Source organism: Alligator mississippiensis, chromosome 6, assembly GCF_030867095.1.
Source record: "Alligator mississippiensis isolate rAllMis1 chromosome 6, rAllMis1, whole genome shotgun sequence".
NCBI classification, from domain to species: Eukaryota; Metazoa; Chordata; order Crocodylia; family Alligatoridae; genus Alligator; species Alligator mississippiensis.
The window spans coordinates 27,172,542-27,197,254 of record NC_081829.1 but is presented as its reverse complement, the minus strand read 5'-3'; the positions used below and the strand labels follow the sequence as shown (position 1 = coordinate 27,197,254).

At 42.3% G+C, this 24,713-nt stretch overlaps 1 protein-coding gene across 3 annotated transcripts in view; it reads right to left on the bottom strand.

The window, feature by feature from the left end:
• The window catches only part of ADK (adenosine kinase), a 586,810-nt gene that overhangs the window by 147,930 nt on the left and 414,167 nt on the right, over nucleotides 1-24,713 (bottom strand). For all 3 annotated transcript variants that reach the window (XM_006273786.4, XM_006273787.4, XM_014601449.2), the window contains exon 7: nucleotides 3,499-3,669. In XM_006273786.4, the coding sequence (XP_006273848.1) occupies nucleotides 3,499-3,669 (171 nt within the window). The remainder of the gene's footprint in view (nucleotides 1-3,498; nucleotides 3,670-24,713) is intronic.

The window sequence follows — 24,713 nt, the reverse complement described above, 5'->3', positions numbered from 1 at the left end:
TGGAACCGTCTCATGGTGACATCCTACCGTAAATAGGCAGAGGACCCAGGAAAATCTGTAAGCTTCAGCATACCAACATCTTGTCAAATATTTCTCCCAGTGTCTAAGGTGTTTGCAGAAAGGCAGGGATCATGGCTTTCCAGAATCTCCAGACCCACAAGTGTGCTCCTCAGTACACAGACTTCATTTCCTCCCTTTCAGAGATGCCATTGCCCGTAGCATCTTCTCAGAGAAGGTGCAAGCCTGGGCCTGAAAGCAGCATTTACTTCCAGGTGAATATTCAGAGGATTCTCAAGAAAAATAGGTAGTGTAGAGCAGATGCCTCCTAGCCTACCCTTCAGTCAGCTTAAATAGGCCTATCAGAGATGAGGAGACTAACCAGGATGTGGGAAAAGACCTAGGGGAAAGGGAGAATGCAGTTATGGCACTCTTCCCTACCTTTTACCTACATCAGCATGTACAGCAACTGTTGTGCAAGAAGCCTCCTATCCATTATGTAGGTTTACATTAGCATATGATTATTAAAAACGTACCCTTTGACCACTGCAGCCACTGTTGTTATTTTTTAAAGTTACCTTGACTTGTAAAATATGTATTGTAAGGTAAGTTTTTACAGATGAATTAAGCAGCAACTTGTGACAAAGCAGTTATCATCAGGAGATAATTGACCTTATTTGAGAGTTAAGCATCCTGAGGCAAAGTAGAGTGTGCTTAATCCTGGCAGGTTAATTATCCAGTGATTATGGTAGCTTGGAAAGTATTATTGCTAAGAACTATTTGCAAAATGACACTATTAAAAAAAACGTAATTTAATAAAAATTAAAAGCAATGACAATAAGCAAATTCTGCAGTCATGTATTGCCAGATAATGACTATAGAATGGCCCTAATTGGTTAGCAGCAATGACTGCATAATTCTTTTATACTGAATGTCCTATATTAAATTTATTATGTGAAGTCTACTTAATAAGTGTCAAATTTCCAAGACAAGATGTTTTGCTTAGGTTTGAAAGAGATTTCAAAGAAATCATTAATATACCAATAGTCACAGAACTACAGTTGAAATTGTAAGTATACTGACTTATTATAGAAGTATTCAGGATCACCAGTACAGTGAAGGGTAGGTTGGCATTTACATTCTAAATTAGAGCATTTATTCTGAGAGGTTTATAAGTTGCCCATTTTAATTATCATCTGGATAAACTTGTAATAACCAATCTCCTTTGAGATTTAAATTTTTAAGTACAAGATATAATTCAAAATCACTTTGCCAATTGTTTTTAGCTTAGGCATGGCACCAATTTTGCATTTTGCTCCTCACTTATGTTTTCTGTATTATTCTAAAAATATAAAAAGTTCAGTGATTAACAATAAAATTGTGTTGGCTTATGATGTAGAATGAAGATACCAAAGAGTAAAATTGTGTGTGACACTATTTATTATTCTAATAAAATAACAACTATACCATCTAGTATGCTTCGCTTACATGTTTACTTATGTATTAAAACATAACTATGTTGTAAAGGTTGACTTAAGGATTCTTTTCCTGTTTATGTAAATTAGCAAAACTTAATGAAAACACAATAGTAAAGATAGAAACAAGATCAGAGTAAATGGGAAAAAATAGGACTTAAGATGTTCATTATCCCTGGAGCAGTTAATTGTACATCAAGACATATATTATCTGCTAGACACAATTAAACATTTATACATAACTCAAAATTACATGAAGGGGACCATTTAGGAGGCTGAACTGTGTGAGAATGAACAAAGAGTTAAAAGTGTTTTGCATCTGGTCTTGCCTACAAGACATAGCACTGAGCAGAAACACTGGCAGCCACGATATATAGGAGTAGCTAATAGATAGAGGCATATTATAGAAAGAAAGAGGATTCAAATGATTAAGAGACAGGAGAATAAGCCATGTTGAAAGACATCTTAAAGAAAGGAGAACCTGAAGTGGCAATGGGCAGGTTATGTAGCAAGAAGCAGAGATGAAAGTAGACTATGCTTACATTCATTTGGAAACCCAAGGATATAGACACAACTCTGGCTGCAAGTAACATAGCTAAAGAATAGTGGTTCTCTTTGAAGTACATGTATTGTACAGTCACACTAAGCAATGACTGCTAACTGTTTTTACCTAAAGATACCAAAATGCTTCAAAAACTATATGCAGAAAATGCAGGGGAAACTGCACACTTCATTACACACTGCACAATATTTTATGACACAGAATAAATACCATCATACCCAACTGAAATGCCTGATGGAAGTAACGTGGGCAGAATAGAATTCTCAAAATGTTAATCTGACCAGTAACTGGGGCTTTTCCTTGTGAAGTATTGCTTGAATCTAATAACAAGTGTCACAATCTATGTTTTATACCTCTTCTGAAAAATGGTACCTTGCATAACACTGCGATTCATAATATCCAAACAGGTCATGAGAATTGTACTGATAAAAAAAAGAGGAGGGACACAACCATCTGGAAGTTTGACAACCAAGTATTGACCAAGTCTGACTACTTAATTTGTAAGGTCTGACAAGATCAGCACTTGAGATGGTCTGATTATTGAAAAGAGACACTCAATAGCACCTGATGAGATCTCTGTATGCCAAATGACAGAATGAGCCTGAGAGAGTGACAATGATAGGAAAATGCCAACATTTAAATATTTCTTCACTTAGGTTCCTAAGGCTCAGGAGGTTGTCACTATCCTAGTAGACCTGAAAAAAAATTGATTTTCTCAGAGCTTAGAATCACAGAATTCCAAGCTCCTGAACAGATGAGATTTGTTCTTCCTAGCTTGTCTGCACTTGTTTTTGCATTGTTATAGCTGCACCAGTACAACCCTACCATATTTGAACATGATGCACCAGCACCAAAAAGTGACTAGCAACCTGTGACGAAAGGATATGCCATTTTCATAGTAATCAATTTTTAGCACTATTTCAGCTATCAGTCCGTATCTCAAGTGCAGATAAGTCCTTAGTTCATTCTGTTAAGTTTCTTTCTCAGGAATTCATCACTGTTTTCCATGACGAGCAATCCTATAAATACTCAGAGAACTCTGTGAAGTGCAAAAAGGCAACATAGTACCAATATGGTAAGTGGAATATAAGTCTCAGTGAAGTCAATTTCTGCTTTGTCATTGATTTCACTGGGGTCAGGATTTCACATAATCTCTTTCTACACTCATGCACAGAAAAGCAAAGCAAAAAGGAGATTTCTTACATGGACTCCTCTAAGACAGTTTCTATTTTATTCCACAAAAAAAAAATCAAAGATAATATTATCATGTTTTTAACAGGTTAACACACTAGCTACTCACCAAATCACTGCACTTCCTTAGATTATTTTTGAACTAAGATTATGGATTAAATTTACACTATTGTATAATAAAAAATTGATTAATATATGTAAATAAAGAGGGGGAAATAAGAGACTATTCCCGATGTAAACAGCTGTAATTCAAATGTTTTTAGAAGGACTTACCGTCTCATTTCCAAAAAGGATGTCAACATAAGGCATAACTTTCATCATTGGCTCTTTATAGAACTGGCTAATAAATGGTGCGGAAAGATTTAAACTGAAGATCTTGTTGTCTGCAGAAGCCTGAGAGGCCACTTTTAATACTGCCTCCGGTGAAACCGTCAGAAAAAATCCCTGCAAACAAGCAAACAAACCAACATATATTACTGATTTCATATTATAAACCATATTAAACATGCTGCTTGCAATGAGGGAGAAAAAAGAAAAACATACATGTATAAAATACAAAACTGTATATAAATGCCACCCTTTGATCAACATGTGGTAGAGTTAAAAGTGAACCCAATTGAAATGACAGGGAATCCAGATATGTTGATGATGATAAAACCTCCCCGATAACAGAAATCTGTGTATTTTGAAGTTCTGTTTAGCTCCCAACACTATGACATGTAAGCCTAATTTGAACTTCTTTTCAGTGGTCTTTGTATGAAAATCCAAACTAAAAATACAGGAAGGTAAACAAACTGCATCTTTTCAAAAGAATCACTCACACTTTACTCCTTAATTTCAATGACTACTAAGTATGATATTATCTGGGGCTCTGCTCATAATCAGTGATGCCTTTCTAAGAAGTAATGAAAAAATCACTTGAAGACTAGGTATTATCTCACCTATAACTCATATATAATAGACATGCAGGGTATGGCATCCATTGTGCATGGACTATTTTGGTTCTGCAAGTCAAGGTCCTGTGTTTTCCAGCTTTCTCCAGCACAGTTCTGTCCATTTTGCTGCAGCCACATATTCAAACACTTTCCTTCTCGTTTGTGGAATTTACCTGAATTATCACCATATGCTCCCATTCTGCTGCTATAAAAAGGGTGGAATGAACAATAGAATGGGAGATTAGCCAGTTGAGAGTGGACCAGCAGCTCTTGCTCATTGGCTATGTACAAGCACTCAATAAAAAAATCATTACTGGACATTCACATGAGATGCAAAAGGATAACATAATTTAATTTAATCCCTTATGCCCAAATCCTAGATAATTGTTAATATTTCAATTATGAAACCATCTGTACACCAAAAATACTTCTATTAACAAAAAGAAGAGTTATAATTAGTATCTACCCAAGTACAGCCCACAAGAGGAAACATTAAATATGACCAAGAGGAAGGGCTTCTGTTCAGAGTTCAGGAAGGTAAGTGAGTGAGTAAAGAAGAGATGAAACCTTTACTTTGTCTGATTCCCTCTGGAGAACACTTTTGCTGGAATTTTAGCCATGGACCTTAAAATTCAAATGACAAAACTAAAAGAAAGAGTATTACCTGAAACTCCTAGTTTCTATCACCCTCTACATTTTCCAGCTACTAGAAAAGCAAGCCAAAATATACATTATGCATATACTTATAGTCCTGAACTGTAATACTGTACATACTTGTTATTTTTCAATATACTATGAGGAAATTTACTTAGTATCTCAGTTTTTCTATGAATATGTCCCTTATTAAATATTAGTTTCAAAGTTTTATGAACAAGTACTTGGTGGAGAAAAAGAAGTTAAGGATGGTTTTAATGGCTGAACAAATAGGAGGATTACTATTCACTGTTATTATTTCAAGCACCATTGACTATAAATACATTATAATATTACCATATTTACTCAAATAGAAGATTACCCTGATTTTAAGATGACCCCCCCAATAATTAGATTCTATATATGGAAAATATATACATTTGCTATACATTTTCCAAGTACAGAATCTAATTAGTGGAGGTTTGCCTTGAATTTGTCTCATTCACACTGCTACAGCAGGAAAAATTAATCTGGGAGGTCAGGTAGCCCTTTTGTTCTCTGTTTCCTGCAAATTTTTCCCCTGGCAGCCTCTTCCCCCTCTCCTTACTGTCAGACCCTGCTCTCCCTGAGCACATGGAAGTGAAGAGCAAATTTGAAAACAGTAACTTTGACATCAAATATGACTGTAGCAATTTCCATATAGTACCCAGACCCTTAGTTAATCCAGAATTGATGCATGTCACCTTTTTTTGAAACTGCTACAAGTTTTAGCACAGGTACTCCATAAACATACTTGTGAGGAGCACTTTGGCACCTACTTATATGTAGTACAAACTATGTATAATATTATTAGTTCAAAGCTAAAGGCTTGTGATTTACCTCATAGTTCAATGGGTTATGCCCCATCAGAGTCAACAGCAGTTCAAGCCATGGGGACCACACAGCTCAGCACTGCTCAGTATGTGCATGTATTCCAGATACCCCTCACAAAGGATTGATGTGCTAATAAACCCACACTCATGACTGGAACCAGGTGTTCTTGTCATGAATCCTGGGATACTCTAAAAATGTATATGCAGAAGAAGGGCAGGACAATTTGGTTCAGCTTCACCTTATGGATGGTGGGACCACATTAATCATATGCAACAGGTTGTGAGAGGGGGTGACAGAGGGATTTTGGGTGAACCATTTGAGTCCCTGTTTAGTAATGTTTGCCAGACATTCAAGGCTGGTGAAGAAACATGAATCACTGGGAATAGGAAAGAAAGGCATGGCTCAGCTGTGGGAGTGAAGAGGAAGTCCAACTGGATGCAATGTAGTGGCTCACCATGATTTTAAAAAGAGTTGGCACTGATGAGGACTACACTCTTCTCAAGAGGTCTGGCTATAATTGCAAAGGCTCAATGGGCAGCCCCTACCCTGTGTGGGGTTGGAGGGGTATGTGGGGGAGCATGTGTATGGGTGGAAGGCAGCCAGGAGTGCTTCAGTCAGGTGGCTCCTGCCCCAATGTGTGGGGCTCGACTCCAGCTCCCAGGTGCCTTCTCCTGAACTCAGCCACCTGTGCAGGGTGGGAAGAGTGGGTGGAATATAGCCAGGAGCTGGAGTCAGAGCCCCGCACACTGAGGCAGAAGCCACTCAGCTGAAGCTTCCTCCTGGCCTGGAGCGGTGTAGCTGGAGCAGGAGGAGGAGCTGGTGCTGGAGATAAGGGGAGCCAAGTAGCACCCAGGTGGTTGCAGCTATAGCGGGAGCAGCTATGTCTGCTTAGGGTGCAGCTTGGGCTGCCCTGGGCAGGGCCTGGCCCTACATGGAGCACTGTGGGAGCAGCCACAAGCCAGATCCAATCAACTGGTAGATTGGCTCTGCCATGCAGGCTGTATTTTGCCCATCTCTGAGGCAGAAGGATCTCCAAAGTGATCAGAGCGATCAGAGATACTGCTCCACATATGAGAGGGGAAAATAAACATAGTTATAGCAAACCTAGATTTGGAAAAAGCATATGACATAATGGATTGTGATTACATATTCAAGGCGCAAGGGAAAATGGGGTTCCTAGAGAAATGTATATGTTGGATAAGGTATTTTACAGAGAGGGAAAAAGGAATGGACATGCATGTTCCACTGAACCAACAGAAAGGACCGACGGGAGGGCAGATAGTTTCAGGTGGTCATTGAGGTACCAGCTTTTTCATGGGGTTCTTTATAAAGAAAAAGATTTCTGTAAGGGTTTAATTTTGGGGGGAATTCAATGCATATTGTTTAAGGGTTTAATATACATAGCTGTATGTTTTTGTTATGTAGTTGTTTCTGTGCTACGAGGTCTAGGTAAAACAAGGATGCCCAATATGTATAGCTTTGTAAGTGTAGGGTGATAAGTGTGTTTTTAATAAAATTTGTTAAAAAAAGGTTCACATCAGCATGTTTGCCCAATATGGGCCATGTGTTTTATAGTTATGTTCAGTGTTGGCTACATATAATCAACTTCATAGTTCATTTCTATTGCTGAGCACATGCTGCTTTTGGCAGCAGTTTTATGATAGACAATGTATTTAGTCAGATTATCTTGTGTGCAATTATAAAATGAGAAGCTTTCTCCAGCATGCCAATTATGGGGGAAAAGCCTCATTTTGTATTTGAATAAATACAGTAGATAATTTTCTAGGTTTCTTCTCTCTCCCAATAAGAATGAGAGAAATAATGGAAATATAAAATAAATTCAAAATAATGTATTTACAGAATTAACCAGGAACAATCTATTAGGTCATTTCATTAGATTTCAATGATGACAAAATGGAAACTGAGAGAGAATAGTTTTGATGGCTGACATTTTGAATTCGCCATTCTAAATCTTTGTTACTAATCATAATATGCAATATTGTGCTTCACGTGTTCTCAAATCAACTCTAATTTAGTAAAGCTAACACATAAAAGTAGACCAAATTAAGTAGTTTCATGAAGGAACAATCACTTATCAAATCTTGTTATGTAAATTTGGTTTTATTCCCTCAAATTTTCACTGTGACATGACACTTCCTCAGCCTGACGAAGGGTACTTGTACCCAAAAGCTTGCAAACAACAATTTTTCCAATTATTTGAATTGGTCTAATAAAAGATATGGGATTTACCCAAAGAACCTTATCTGCCTATGTCCTTAGACCAACACAGCTACAACCTATACTCCATTGTGACATATAGGACTTTTGTAGGACTCAGAGGCCACATCTACAGGAGAAACTGACCATGCAGTAGCTCGTTACTACTGCACAGTAGTATGTGTGGCATGAAGCATGACACAATGCTACTGCACGGTAGTAACAAGCTATTGCTCAGTCAGCATCACCTAAAAGCCATTCGATGATTCTACTGTGCAGTAACTCTGGTTACTGCACAGTCATTTAGTACGTATGTATACAAGTACTAAATGACTGCACAGTAACAACTGTGTAGTCAATGTCCCATGTAGATGTGGTCAGATTTACTGATCTCAGTATGAACAACTGTATTAGTGCTACTGTGATTTTACTATAGGAACTTATAGTATCGTCTGATTCTTAGAGTTAAATATCATACTGAATTTTAAGATGCTATGTTTATTAATAATGGTAATCTTATGCATGTTTAAGAAATGTTAATAGTTTTGCATTTCTATAATCTAGAAAATGTTTATAAATAGAGGTACACTGATACATCAGTCCAATATCAGATCAGCACTGATATAAAGAAAATTGACTATACAGGAAAACGGCCTGAAGTGGCTGATAATTTGGCCAATAAATGCTTGTGTGTGCGTGCAGCCATAGCGCAGCATGCAGGCAGCAAGGAGAACAAGCCCGACAGCTTGGAGAGCTGTGTCCAGCTGGGAAGTTTGGTATGGTGGAAGGGGAGGCAAGGGGCATGGGGGGTGCAGATCAATGCCCTCTGTGGTCAGAGAGGGAGTGGGACTGGGGCTAAGGTAGACACTGCCCAGCCAGGCCAGGCTGGGTGCGGGATAGAGCCGCGGGTAGATCCCACTGCTGCGTGCCGCTCATCTGGTGGCTCGTTCCACCGTTGCTCCTACTGCTTGGTCCCAGCCCACCTTGCCCCGCCCCACCCCATGTAGATCCGGTGGCACACCCCCTCTCCCCATGCCTTCCTGGACAAGTGGCAGGACCAGCAGAAGGAACCACCGGACAAGTGGCACGCAGCAGCGGGAGCCACCCCCCGTGACTCCCAGACGAGCCGTGGCTCCATTCCATGCCTGCCCCACCCTGGCTGGGCAGCCCCAGCCCCAGCCCCATCCCCTGCCTCACTGCAGGGAGCGTTGATCTGCACCCACCCGATGGCACTACATTTTTAGTTTTACCCAAAGTATTTCAGCTGAAGATCAGCTCAAAAGTTTTATTCATTGACAAACTTCATAGATTAAACCTTTATAAATTAAACTCCCTAATTTAGGAAATATATGACACTGAAAAGCTGAGCTTGATCCTGAATTGTGCTACATGTTCCTTTAGAGTTAATGGGAGATGCTTTGACCTCCTGAAGATGCTCACCACCTTGCAGGCTTGGTCTGTGAATACACCCGACTCCTCTTTTCTATTCTTATATCATGAAGAATTGAAATGAACAATTTATATAACACCTCATCTCCATAGCAATCTTTACCATCTTTTACAGTTTCATTTAATGAACAGAGTTGGAATTTGTTTAAAACTGTTCCAAATACAAAATAAAAACCTTTCAATGCTAGTATGTTGCCAGCTATGGATAAACCACAGAGAGCTGCACAGTGGTCTACTAACCTGGTCAAATAATTAGGCTTCTTACCAATTTTAGACTGAAAACTTGATTTGAACTAAAACGCATGTGATTGTAATTTAAGGTGCAGAACAATATCCCCAAGAGGTTTAGTTCAGGTCTAGGTTCAACTTCCCCCCACTCCCCTTTCAAAAGACTGTATAACAGTATTGAAATGCTAACAGTATAACTTACATTTCTCTTTTTGTACAGTAAGGGCCATGAATTCACAAATGCTATGCATTTGACTTAGTCTTTTTAAAATCAGTTCCAGACAATGGCACAATGGTGTTGACAAAGTAAGCACCAGAAAAAATGGACTGGTCTTGAACCAAATAGATCTGGATTTAAACTTCTTCATTCTCATTAAATAGACTTTGGCTTTATCTTTGTTGGTGCTCCAATTTCAGTCATTTTTGGCTAGACACCAATGCAGTTGGACTAATGCAACCCTTTAGCACAGATCTGGTATAAAGCTATAAGCCATGAGATGCACCATTCCACCTTACTACAGTTTCAAGTAGCGCAAACATCAGCACTTACCTCTGCAAAGGTTTGCATCAGTGGAATTACAACAATGTTGGGCCGCAGCTGAAACCCAGGCAAGTTGCCATTACATAAAAGACCTTTGGAAACCCATGCCTAATTTTTTTTTTTGGTGACTTTTAAAACAGTAGCTTCCAGCATTTATAAAGCTATCTAAAAGATCAGGTTAGGCTTAGCGCCTGATATATTTTGTCAACTATATCCAAATGGTGCAAGACTGCTCGAGGTCCTCCTAGAACTGCAGAAGAACTTGCAGAATTAAGGCACCAAAGACATAGCATCAGACAACTATTTGGAACACAGAATCTTGATGCCAAAACAAGTGTCAGTTTTTTAAAATCTCTTTTATTTTAAATTATTATTTTTTGAAACTTGGATCTGTCAGTGCACAGCTGACAGCACATAAATAGGAGAAGCATGAAGAATCAGTTATCCAGCATTAGAAGATGATATTATAGAGGACTGAGAGAAATCTCCTTATGGCCTCTTTCACAAAGAAACACTGACAGTGGTCCTTGAAACCTACATATCCCCAGGTAAGCAGTTTCACAGTTATGGCATTTTTCAGGCATGGCACTTAATGAGACTCAGCAGGCATTGGTTTTAAGTAGGGCTGTCAATTAATCACTGTTAATGTGCTTGATTAATGGGTGAATTGGTTCTTGGTTAATTTTTTTAATGTGTTAATCATGCACGTGGTTTTGGAACCCACACCAGGGCTCTACTCCACCACTGTCACAAGGCCGCCCAGCAGGGAAGTGGTGGCAGTTCAGAGGATGGGAGGGCAGCCCTGTTGCAGGCTCTGGGTTGCTGCAGCAGGAAAGGTGAGGGAGAGCACACAGATACAGACAGACATACACACGAGCAGCTGCAGCATACAGGCAGCCAGGAAAGCAGCCTGTGGTGCATAGAGCAGTGCCCTCCCAGTAAGCCTGTGGAGGTGTTGGGGGGGAGGGAACGGTTGTAGGGGGAAGATTGAGGCCCTCCACACTGAGGGAGGGAGTGGGGCAGGGGTGAATGGGAACCCAGGGCCAGGGTGGATCATGTGATGGAGCCAGAGGTGGCTTGTCAAGGGGTGCGGGGGGGGGGTCCATGCTACTGCGTGCACCCCTGGGGAAGGCATAGGGGGCATGTGCCCCCTGGATTTGTGTGTGGGGTGCAGGCTGCTTCCTGTGGGGTGGGGCTCTGTGCCCTGCTACCTTTGCCCCAGGAGCTGCACGATGCTGTGTTGTGCCTCCTACTGCTGGGTGGATAGGGGATGTATGGCTCTGAGGGGCAAAGGCAGGGCAAAGAGCCCCAGCCCACAGCAGGCAGCCTGCCTCTGCCCTGTGCACAAATCCAGGAGGCACATGCCCCCCATTCCTCCCTTGGGGGGGGTGTAGCAGCAAGGAGCCACCCCCACCCCTGTACCTCTGGACGAACTGCCTGTGGCTCCACTGTATGACCTGCCCCAGCCCTGGGGACCCATTCACCCCAGCCCCTCTCCCTCACAGTGGGGGCCTCAATCTTCTCCCCATGTCCCTTCCCTCCCCCTCCATGGACTTACCTGCTGGGCGCTGCTCTACATGCCACTTTACTGAGAGACAGTCAACTTGGGATGCAGTTAATGCCAACATGGAACCCAGTAAACCAGGACAAACACAGAGACCTGGTTCTTGATGACAGTACATAATAAGCCACTTTGATAAGTCTGTTTGTGTGTGTGTGTGTGTGCACACATGTGTGTATTTATATAAATAAAATGGTAATGGAACTTGGACACTGACCTATCTGACTCAGATGGATCAAAAGATCCATCAGTTAGGCTCTGGGAGCAGCGAGAGATGCACGGGTGTAAGCCCATGGGACCCCTGCACCCTGAAGCCTCCCAGCGACCCCCAGCAACCATGGAGGCCCCCCGTCTGACCCCCAGCACAGCCGGAGGTAAGTGCGGCCCGTTGTGGGAGGGGGCTAGCACAGTTGTGGGGAGGCAGCTGAGAGGAGCTGAGGAGTCTCACCCCGCCCCGGCTCCTACTTCGCCCAGCCCTGCAGGGAGCTGTGCAACTGGAGCTGTGCAAACAGGACCGGTGTGCAAGTTAGTGCAGGAGTTCGTGCAGGAGGATGAGCAGGAGGGCAAGAGACTCTAGGCACTGAGTCATAGCCAAGGGTCTGCACAGTAGTTGCCAGACTACGACAAGGACCATGGTGGGTGGGACACATTGCACCCCAAGGCTCCCCTGTGCACCTGGACTCCCCTGCTCTGACACCACCAGGGTCTCCACCCAAATGGAGCCCATGGTTCCAGCCTATACCCAAATGAATCCTGCAGTTCCTGCCCCCACCTGGACAGAGCCCATGGTCCCAGCCTCCACTCAGACAGAGCCCCTGGCTCCATGTGGAGGCTACCTAGCAAGACTGCAGGCAGCTGGGTTTGGGGGCATTCATACCTCCCCTTGTGGGGTGTGCCTAATGGTGGAGGCCCTGAAGTGCCAGATTAGGGAACTCCAGGCAATGGTACAGTGATTGCACTTCATTAGAGATGTGGAGCAGGAACTGGACTCTTACTTTCAGGCTCTCCACCTGATGGCTCAGGACAGAGTTGTGGAACCTAGGAACCACCATGAAGTCCAGCCTGGGGTTGCCTGGACAACAGTTGTCTCCAGCCCAAATAGGTGCAGCACCAGGGCTACTGCTCCCCTGGAGCTGCACAACTGCTTTGCACCTCTTGCATCAATGGGCCCAGCCATACCGCCAGTTCCAGCATGTGAGGATGCAGGGCCACCAGCACCTGTGCCTAGAAGAAGACAACGTTATCATGATGAGTGACTCCCTCCTTAGGGGACCTGAGGGAGTGATTTGTCACCCTGACCCCCTAGCCCTTGAGGTCTGCTGCCTGCCTGGAGCTCGTGTCTGATATGTGATAGAGAGGATCCCCAAACTCATCCGGCCCTCCGACCACCGTCCCATGCTAGTGATCCATGTGGGCACCAATGACACGGCACGGAGAAATCTGGCCCAGGTCATACGTGACTACAGGGCTCTGGGAGCTGGGGTCAAGGTTCTTGGGGCACAGATAGTTTTTTCTTCAATCCTCCCTGTCACAGGACATGGGTTCCAGAGGGATAGGTGCATCGATGAGGTGAATAGAAGACTCCAGCGATAGTGCCATCGTGAGGGGTTTGGCTTCCTCAACCATGGTCTGCACTTCAGAGAGAGCAGACTGTTGGGAAGGGATGGCCTCCACCTCACCTGAAAAGGGAAGAAGTTCTTCTTGGCCAGAATGGCTGACCTTCTTGACAGAGCTTTAAACTGAGACTGCTGGGGGACAGGTGGTCTACTAACAGTTCTAGCCCAGGTCATGTCAGCCGCACTACCAATAATGTGGGCAGCCCAAGGGAACCTGCTTTGGTGGTGGCCCAAGGAAAGGTTCCACGCTTCACTTCTCGGGGAAGCATTGGGCTTCTCATGGCAGACTTAACTGCCTGTACACAAATGGCAGGAGCTTGGGAAATAAGCATGAGGAACTGGCTCTTCTCCTATGTGAAAATGACTGACCTTGTAGGGATTATGGAGACCTGCAGGGACTCCACCTATGATTGGTCAGTGGCAGTAGAGGGTTACACCTTTATAGGAGAGACTGTGTAGGGAAGAGGGGTGGGGGTGATGCTCAAGGATCAGTTCACCTCCCTGAAGATTGAGTTTCCAAACCAGGAAGGGTGTCATGAGACCCTCTGGGTCAGGATACGAGAAGAACATGGGGAGAGTGACTTACTTGTTGGAGTCTACTATAGACCCCCGCACCAAGAGGAAGAACTAGATCGGGAATTCAATACGGAACTGGTCGAAGTCATGCACTCCGGATGCATGATCGTCATGGGGGACTTCAACTTCCTTGACATCTCTTGGGATGAGCAGACAGCCAAATTGGACAGGTCATGTAGCTTTCTCACATGCATCGATGACCTCTACGTAACCCAGGAGGTCTATGGGCTGACTAGGGGAGAGGCATTGCTTGATCTGGTCCTGGCCAAAGGGGAGGACCTGGTGAGCAATCTGCAGATTGAGGGGAAGCTTGGTGACAGTGACAATGGATTGGTTATCTTCTTAGATCACTGAAGAGCAGGCAAACTCCTCAGTAAAACAGAAGTCCTTAACTGTGGGAAGGCTGACTTCTGCAAACTGAAAGAATTGGTAAGTCAGGCAATTAGAGGCTATTCCTGCCCCCCCCTCCGCCCCGAAAAGGGAGTACACGAGGAGTGATCATCTCTCAAAAACATAATCCTTGAAGCACAGGGCATGGGGGGATGCAGATCAATGCCCCCCGTGGTGAGAGAGGGAGTGGGGCTGGGGCTGGCGCTAGGGTAGACACTGCCCAGCCAGGGCAGGGTGGGTGCAGGATAGAAATGTGGGTAGCTCCCACCAAAGCCATACCATCTCACAAAAAATGCAGTCAAAGGGCAAGGAAGCCCCCATGGCTAAATAACGAACTGTTGGACCTCATTAAGCTCGAAAGAGTAACCTACACCAGCTGGAAAACAGGAAGCATTACCAAAGAGGATTACTCTGCACTTGCCCACACCTGTAGAAAGCAGTCAAGAAAAGCCAAGGCAAAAACCGAACTCAGGCTCAGGGAATCAAGGACAAGAAAAAGTCCTTCTTCAGATACGTGGGAAGTCAGAAAAAGAACAAAGATAGCATTGGGTCCCTGCAAGATCCAATGGGGTAACTAACATCTGACACAAGAAAAGGCCGATCTTCTAAGTCACTTCTTTGCATCTGTTTTTCACCCTCTCAGGAGGATCACACTGTCAGGAACAGCACAAACCAATCTGGGAGTGGGTGATGGGCCCAAAATTGATGTGGATCAGGTGAAAGAACACCTTGAGAAACTGGACATTCACAAGTATGTGGGCTCTGATAGAATGCACCCAAGAGTCTTGAAGCAGCTGACAGATATCATTGCATCCCCCTTGGCAGAGATATTTAAAAATTCATGGTGCTTGGGTGAGGTTCCGGATGACTAGAAGAGCCAATGTGGTCCCTATCTACAAGAAAGGGAGGGATGACCTGGGGAACTATAGACCGATCAGTCTGACGTCTGTCCCTGGAAAAATTGTGAAGAAAATTGTCAAGGGATCCCTCAACACCAGACTAATGGAAGGCAAGCTTCTGAATGCCAGCCAACGTGGCTTTGTGACTGGCAGGTCTTGCTTGACCAACCTCATCTCCTTCTATGACTAGGTAACATGTGCCCTGGACAAGGGAGATGACGTGGACATCATACAAGTGGATTTCAAGAAAGCCTTTCACCTAGTTCCCCATGATCTCCTCATGGTTAAACTGTCTTTGATCATCATACAGTCTGATGACTAGGCAACTGGCTACGGGGTCAGACCCGAAGAGTACTAGTTGACAGGAGCAAACCAACATGGCGCAGGGAGTCCCTCAGGGCTTGGTACTTGGGCCAGTACTCTTTAACATCTTCATCAGTGATCTGGATTTGGGAGTTAGCTGTGAATTGGCCAAGTTTATGGACAATACCAAATTATGGGGGAGGGCAGTCACACCGCAGGACAGGCTAGGGATACAGGCTGACTTGGACAGGCTCTCAAGGTGGGTTGACCAAAACACGATGGCCTTCAATGCAGACAAGTGTAAGGTGCTGCACCTTGGTAGGAAGAATCACCAGCATACGTACAGGCTCAGCAGTGCTACAGTTGCTAGCACCACAACTGAAAGGGGCTTGGGGGTCTTGACTGAACATAAGATAAATATGAGCCACCAATATGATGCTGTGGCTGGCAAAGCTAACCAAACTCTGACATGCATCCACCGGTGCAATGTCAAGCAAAACCAGGGAAGTCATCCTTCCACTTTACTCAGCTCTGGTGAGACTACAGCTGGAGTACTGCATCCAGTATTGGGCCCCCCACTTCAGGAAGGATGTGGAGAAGCTTGAGAGTCCAGAGGAGAGCCACTCATATGATCCAAGGCCTAGAGGGAAGGCCATACGAGGAGAGGCTGAGGGACTTGGGCGTCTTCAGTCTGGAGAAGAGAAGGCTCAGGGGGGGACTTGGTGGCAGCTTTAAATTACATAAGAGGGGTACATCAGGACCTGGGAGAACATCTGTTCACAAGAGCTCCCCAAGGGATAACAAGGTCTAATGGCCATAAACTCTAGTAAGACCAATTTAGACTTGACACAAGAAAAAAGTTATTTACGGTGCATGTGTCCAGGGTCTGGAAAAACTCCCCCCAGAGTTGGTGCAAGCACCTACTCTGGACTCTTTCAAAAAACAGCTGGATATATTTCTTGCTGGGGTCATTGGATCCCAGCTGACTTCCCACCTATAGCGGGGAGGCTGGACCCAATGATCTCATGAGGGCCCTTCCAGCCTCTGTCTATGAAATCTATGAAGATCTGTTACCTTGAGCTGTGTATTGTGCCTCATTAACTAATGTTGTTGTTAGTGCAACAAGCTTCTCTAAGCCACTTCAATAAAATGATTCTAGAAATTGTGTTAGATTTTTAGTCTGTGTTAACATAGATGGGCTAGAACCACAACCCATACATATTAGTGTTGGACCACTTCAAGGCAGCGGTGTAATCATCAACAATGCAAGAACCATAGCGCAAGGCTCAGACTTCAAATGGGGACAGTTGATCTGCTAATACCTATAGTATCAGAACCTTTACACCAAAGTACACTGATCCATAAGGCTCTGAGGATGCTGATGCTATATCAGTGTGAACATTGATGCTGAACTAAGCCAAACTGAAAAGATTCAGGGACCTCAGTACAGCACAATTTCAGCACTGAATGAGGTGGAGTCAGAAGGGTCTATCCAATGAGGACTTCAAATCTTGGTGCAATGTTAATTATAACTGGACCTTGGTGTTGGGGCCAGCCCACAGGCCAGACAGTGGGGTATGGTACTGCCTGCTTCCTGCCCTGCGCACTGGGACTGGATCTCAGAAGCCTGGAACCACTCCTTCCAGGCCCCCCACACTAGGATTAGGCCCTGGCCTGGTGCTGCCCCTGCCTGGCCCTGTGCACTGGGATTGGGTGACTGATCCAGTATACAGAGCCTAGGGTTCCCTATGGGTCTCGAAATTTGCAGCTAAGGAGAAGTGCCACTGCTCCACCACCAACAAATTTCTGGACCCATGGGCCAAATGATTTAGCATTTGCAGGCCAGATCTGGCCTGCAGGCCAGGGATTGAGCACCCCTGGTCCAGAAAATACTAGATCTAAATGCCTGTGGTTCAATTCCCACAAATGGGATTACACAGAAGCCATTAAGAAAAGAAGCATAGGTCCTTATAAGATAGATAGACAGACAGACAGACAGATAGATAGATAATAAAGATCTACATATACATATAAAATATTTAAGAATATTTTTCCATGTACACAAAAAATCATTCCCAACAATTTATAGGGATCTAGGAATCTCCAAAAGTAGTAACGCTCAATTCATAAACAACAATAGCACAGCAGGAAGAATTTTGGATTAGTTTCATGTACTACACCCCAATTACTATGTTCATGCCTCTCTTTGTAAGAGGACACTATATGCAGAGGAAGACTTGGCAATTAGACACTACATTAAAAGAAAAAGTAAAAAAGCAATAATATACAAGGCAAAAGTATTAAACATTAAAAGCTATCAGACATCTTAGCAACATATAGTATGTTTTAGGCTTGCACTGATTGAGGTTGAGTGCACCAGATGCTACTGATTCATGACATGCCACTATTGTCTGCTGCTACATGTGTAATTAGCCCATTTTCCACACCACAAGAAAGGTGCCATTACACCACGAGGCAGAGATTAGTGCTGAGATAATAAGTAAATCAGAAAAATAGGATAGGAGTGTGTGTGTGTGTGGGTGGGTGGGTGGGTGGGTGAGTGAGTGTGTGAGTATGTAACAGGGTAGGGTTTTAACATATACAAATACTTATTCCACACATTATAAGTATTATTTCTGTTTAAATATCGCCTTTGGCTGTGAAAAATATTTTCCTTGGGGAAGGAAGAGATAAAAATGAACAAAGAGGAAAAACCTGTTTGTGCATTGAAGACAATTTCATTTCAGAAGGCAATAGGAGATACAGTAGCTTGTTTCTAATTTAAGAACCTTTAAAATTTAGTATTAAAATAAGCTGCGCTTTGAAAAATGACAGCACTAGACAGGTAGGAGAGAATGTAATCTCACTTCCACAATATGCTGGAGTTTGCCTTTTTAAAGTATGTAAGGGTGTTGTGTGTACAGAATATTCTTTCAAAAATCTGGGTTTGCTTTTGCCCCCACCCCCCAAGAGATCTTTCTTCTAGAGACCAGAATCACTAGGTAGATTTAGTGATTTTATGCACATGTAATTTTCCTTTGGAAGTCGAAACACTTCTTTTTACTGCATAAAAACTCAACAGGTTTCCTCTGACCCTTACTTACTAAGTCTACACAGCATCAGCAGTAGCAGATGTGAGAGCAACAAATTCAGTGTCAAAAATGTCAACATCATAGAACGAGAGGCAGATGAACCCTCTCATAAAATATGAACTACCCACCTTGCTGATTGTGTTTCTTTATATAATTTTCCATCCAAAGAAAGATGCTGATCCTGCAGTCACTTGTACACACAAAAACTTTGGTCACATAGTCCCACTGAATCCAATATGGTCAAACACTTGAGTAAAGTTACTCTCATAAACTGAATGTTTACATGATTAGGACCAAGAATTTTTCATGCTAAGAAGTATTATTTCCTTAAAGCTAAAATCTATTACTCGGGACACATTTAGAGAAACCCAAATTTACATGCAACAAGCAGCACGGAAGTACAAAATCCAAAGCCAAAATCTGTACAAGCTCACTTAGAGAAACAATAATTTTAAAAAATTAGGAATGCCAGCACATAAACATGGGACTCATCCAAAACTATTTACTTAAAAATATTTCATAGTACACTCATTGGATGGATTTTGAACTCAAATGTTCTGGACTCATTATATCATTTAATAATAATACAAAATGAATAAACCATAAGTGAGAATCAAACTATTTAATTCTCAGAGCCAAATATACAACTGCCTGATGCTCCTTTCAACAATTTCTATATAACCAGTGCAAAACAGGATTAAATTATTTTATTCAAAATTAGTTTATGACAAACATTTACAGAAAAATGCCAATTCAGTGACATAATACTCATCCATGGAAAGGATGAAGCTTTTGTGCATATAGTCAACTAGGCATTGATATAATGAAAGCCTGATATAGGTAACAATTCAGCAACCACTTAACATTTTTTCTTAATTTTAAGTATGTCTAAATCCAGTCACATAGGTGACTGAAATTGGCCCTTGCCAGCCGGGGAGTTAGGAGCACTGGCCAGTGTCCCCCCTGAGAAGCGCCAGCAGCACTTCTGTTTTGCTGCTGGCACTTCCAGGGTCAGCAGTTGGCAGCTGGGGGGCCCCTCCCTCATCAGTGATCAGCCGCTGGTGCCCCAGCAGAGCCAGGAGGCACCAGTCGCCCATGTCCAGTCATATATTCACAAGTACTTAAAATTAAGCACTTGCTTAAGTGCTTTGCTTAACTAGGATCATGATTCACTTGGCTAATCTTCAGCCCTAGTTAAGCCTTTTGTGCTTCAGTGATGCAAAGGCCACTTACAGCTACCTTACTCCAGCAGAACAGAATTGCCTTAGTGCAGCTTTACAGCAACAATTCCTTGCCCTGAAATGCAGGTGTACAGGAACATGATAACATCAATCTGGAACACAAGTGCAATCCTAGCCTGTTCTAAGACCATATCATTTACAAGACAGTTTGCAAGGCTTACAAGAAGTCTTTACAACAGTAGTGTCAAACATATAACCCATGGACTGGATCCAGCCCATTAGGCTGTTCTATCCAGACTGCTAAGCTACTGGCAGGCCACCAGAAGTAGGGGGAACATGACTTGCAACAGAATTCAGGGCCCTTTGGCTTGGCTTGCCACCACCAGACATCCTGCCACTTCTGTTGGATTCCTCACTACCACCATACTTTTTGCTACACCTTTTGCTACTACCAGACCCTCCACTGCCTGTGCCGCGGTGGGCACAAGAGCTGCTGTATGATGCCCCTATGTTACAAGAAGGCTTACAGCTTCCTAGCATTCCCTGTGACTGGAGAAGGTAGAAAGGCAACAAAAAGTTATCTTTGTTTCCCATCTTTTGAGCTGCCTAGAGCATGAGTGTAGGGCAGCCAAGAATCCATTCACTGTACCCTAGGGCTGCAGCAATGAAAACATCTCCCTTCAAGATGGTGAGCCAGGGAAGTGAATTCTCATGGAAAATCTAGATCTTTAATAATGGAAATACCTAGAGAGAGTAGTAGTGAGAATATACAATTTTGCAGAATTAACGGGTTTAATGGACTACTTACAGTTTTTCTAAGTTCTTGGCACATCTATACATGCTGCTACAGCACTGTAGTATCATGCTACAGCGATGTAGTGCATCACTATGGCAATGTAGCATCAGTACATCGCTATGGCAACATAGCTGCTAAAAATAACCGTGCATCACAGTAATGTCTTTTACTGTGCCATCATTTAGTACTTCCTAAAGTTATATAAATGATGGTGCAATAACAACTGCACTACAGGGGGAAAATGTAGACGTGCCCCCTGAACACTTAAATTAACAATCCAACACTACATGGATGCAATTTTTTGTACTTTTAATTACTGGGGTGTCAAAGGTGGTATGGTAGGTACCCAAATGACTTAGGCATTAATGCATTCCTGTTATGCAACTATTGAATGATACAAAATAATAAGAAATGAAGATAAAAACAAAGTGGCTTTTCTTTAATAGAAGTATTTTTTTAAGGCATCTTGTAATTTAACAAGGAATCAGAAAAAAACTAGATGTGCCATCCAGTTGGAAAACATTCAGGCAGTAAATTGGGGCAGTACATGCAAGCTGTTCTAATCCATGCCCCCTTTCCTTAGGTAACAATTACTTAGTAACACTTTGAGTACCTACACAGTGCTTATTGTGTTTTCAAACTACATTTTATCTTGTGGTGATCAGTAAGTAGTTACTTAATGAAATATAAACCTCTGGTCTCAACTCAATTCCTACTGGAGACAGTTGTTTTAAATCAGAAAGCAAAGATGGCAAAAATGCAACAATTTATCTGAGTAATTGTTTTGGCTCACTCCAGCCTGCATTGTTTATTTTTATGAAAGTATTGCTTTATAACTGGAAAATGACTAAGCTGTAAGCTATTGTTTTATCATTCTGAGTGGCCAACATTTCTGTTTTTGATAAAAGCCAAGTTTCAAACAGTTTTCAGTAACACAGAAAAAAACCTAACTGTCAGTAAATGTGCTTATACTGACCCTGACATTTTCTTCTAAGATGTTGCCAACGTGTCAAAAGGAGAGGATTGCTTTCAGACTTGAACAGCTTCTTTGTTGCTGAAGTGAACTCTGATTGCTGCCATATTAGTATCTATCAGATTACAACAGTAGCATAAAAACTCCTATATAATATCTGACATTAGATGTTAGAGAAAATAATTATTGTGTGCATATATTAGCAATTATTTTTTCAATTCTTTAAACAGTCTAGAAAGGCATGTCAATTATCATTGCTACAAAGTTAGGCTATTTATTCTTCAAAAGCCTCTACTAGTCAAACCTAAGACAAAATAATAAAGTGATTTTACACGCACAATCTTTTTTAATTATTGAGTATGCATATATATCCTTACAGGACATCAAGTCAGTGACACACAGAGAGATGACCAAAGAATGTCTCAGTGAAGGGAAGCTCTTCAAAGCTTCCCAGTCCCAGCCGCAATGTTTTTCTGTGTTTATTCACTACAACCATAACAAGGATTTAAGTGTCTGCTGGTGGTCCTCATTTTCACAATGATGGTTAGATGTAGATCACTAAACCTTGCACCTTTAATTTGAACACAGAAGCCTCTACACTTCCCACAAGGTTGAATGAACAGTTCTATACACGTTTCCCAGGGCCAGGAAAGAGATCTCTATGTTGTTCTGACTCTAGAAATTAGATCTTGTAATATACAAATATCCAGATCCCCAGAAATTTTTCCAGACTATCTATATGCTCAGTAATTGTATTGTCATGATTACGTCAATTTAAGATGTTTGTATATCCCTTAATTTATTGCACCTCACTGCTCACAGTAAGAGCATGAAGGTTATTTGCTATGCTGTACATATGGGAGCTCAAAGTAGGCATACATGACCATGGATTAAATAAATGGAAGTAAAAATGCTTGACAATGAATTATACTATTTATAATTCCAGGTGTCATCTGCCTGTGAATCTGACCATTTTAAGCAGACACGACTCCACTGGGACAAGAGAAATGCAATTAAATCATTCAGTATATTTCAGAAAGACAGCATACAATTCACAAAAAGAGTCCCTGGGCATTGCCCTCTGGATATACTTTGTTTATCTAGTGTAACAAAGGGTAGTACTTCAATTATTGAAGACCAGAGGTTTTTGTAGAGACTTCCTTCCTATCCAACATGAAGACACCTATCCACAGATTAAGAGGGTCAAAGAAAAGAACATATCATGGAATGTTAAAGTCTATAAAAAGATGCAAAGATTTTAGCTGTCAGAATAGTTGAATGGTATCATTTTGCAATGCTAGAGGTAAGACACTCACTCGTGTCATAAGCAAATTTATTTAGGATGAACTTAGTATATAACTGGCCAGGGAAACAGAACAGTAAGAGAAAAATGTACTGTAATCTAGGATTAGAGTAGCCTCACCTTTGATTCAAGTAGTGGCCTGAAGGAGGTGGTTGCAGCCTGCCCCCAGCAAGGATGGCTCACATGGCAGGGGAAGGGGATGCATGGCAGTGGCAGCATGAAGTAAGACTCATGGTGTATATCTGGGGGACAGGGGAAGTGCAGGAGAGCCTCTATAGCTTGGCCCTCCTGCCTCCACATCCACTTACCTTCTAGGCTTTGGCTCCAAACCAATCTCTGGCCCTGAATCAGCCAGCCCTGAAGCTGCCACTGCTGCTTCTGCCCAGTTGCACTGGGCCAGAGCCTGGGCACCACTGGTGTCCAGGAGCCAGAGCTGCTGCCTAGAAGGTAAGTGGCAGGGAGTTGCATGTAGAGGTGGGAGCAGGAAGTGAGAGGTCAGGTAGCAGGGGAGGAGCAGACAGCTAAGGGGGCAGGCACATGCCTAAGGGGGCCAAGAGGGGGCAGGTGGCAGGAGGAACAAGCAGCAAGGGAGGCAGGCACAGGCACAAGAGGAGAAGGCAGAGGGCATCTGGTAGGGGGACATGTACAGGCACAGGATAGGCAAGGGGCAGGGAGGCAAGCAGGGAGACAAGGAGCGAGGGTCTGGCCATTGCCCCGCCCCCCGGCACTGCTTTCCCCACAACGGCAAGATGAAAGAATTTAAGACAACCTTCTCCACTAATCAGATTTCAGACATGGAAAAATTATAACAAAAATTATAACAAATTAATAATTTTCCATGTCTAGAATCTAATTACTGGGGAGTCATCTTAAATTCAAGAAATCTTGAATTCAGGTAAATACAGTTCCTTTAAGCTGTGATTCTATTCTGAAAGGTGCTTGGACAAATGGCAGTGTGAGTGTCAATGTTTTATTTATCTCAATGATTCCCATATCTAATGTACTAGTTTAAGAAAAAACTTTTTACCTTCATATACGTAAGTAATAGAACTAGTATTGCTGGTACTTTTGCTCCCTTCTTTTCCACATTCTCCATCATAATAACTGTTCTTCCCCTTATATGGATCTTCATGCCTCAGTTCAAGGCCAATATGCATAACATACGCCATATATGCAAAAAAGGTATAAGTACTTCCTTGGAAAACTTAAAAAATTAATAGAAATAACTAATATTTAAATAAAAACCTCTTTCTTTGATATATATTTTATACATAGTTTTGAGGAATTCCTCCAGTATTAAACATTCTAGTAGAACACAGGCTTCAGATTGGACCTTCGGAGTTTACATTCTGATATTCTCCCTACACACACTGATCACCTTTCTGATAAAAGTTATTGACAGTTTGCTCAATCTTTTTAATATTCCACTGACTCCACAGAGCAACTGCTCAGAAATATTAACACCATATATCTAATATTATAAAAATGGGAATTTATTTCCTGTAGTCACCACAATATATATTATATGTTCCTCAAACAGAAAAATCGAAATGATGCTTGTCCAAAAATGCTTGCACTCCTTTTGATTCCCACAGCTGACATTTGACTGACTGAACTTAACCTAACTGTTCTAGAAAGATCCATACAGAAAATTAAAATACATAACTTCAGTAAATATGTTAACATTACCATGCACTTCATTCAATACAATACTGTGCATTTTCAACTAATATATATTGTTTAGTTATATTTTGTAGTTATAAATTCATTTTGTCAGCATCTGTAATGCCAATGCGCTCTTTACATTGTACAGCATTTAGAAGAATTTACAGAAATGTTAGAGTCTAAGATGAGGATTAAGGGTTGCTCAGTTTTTTCATTTAGTCAAGAAGGTGAGGTCTGGTGAGGTACTTGAACCTCTT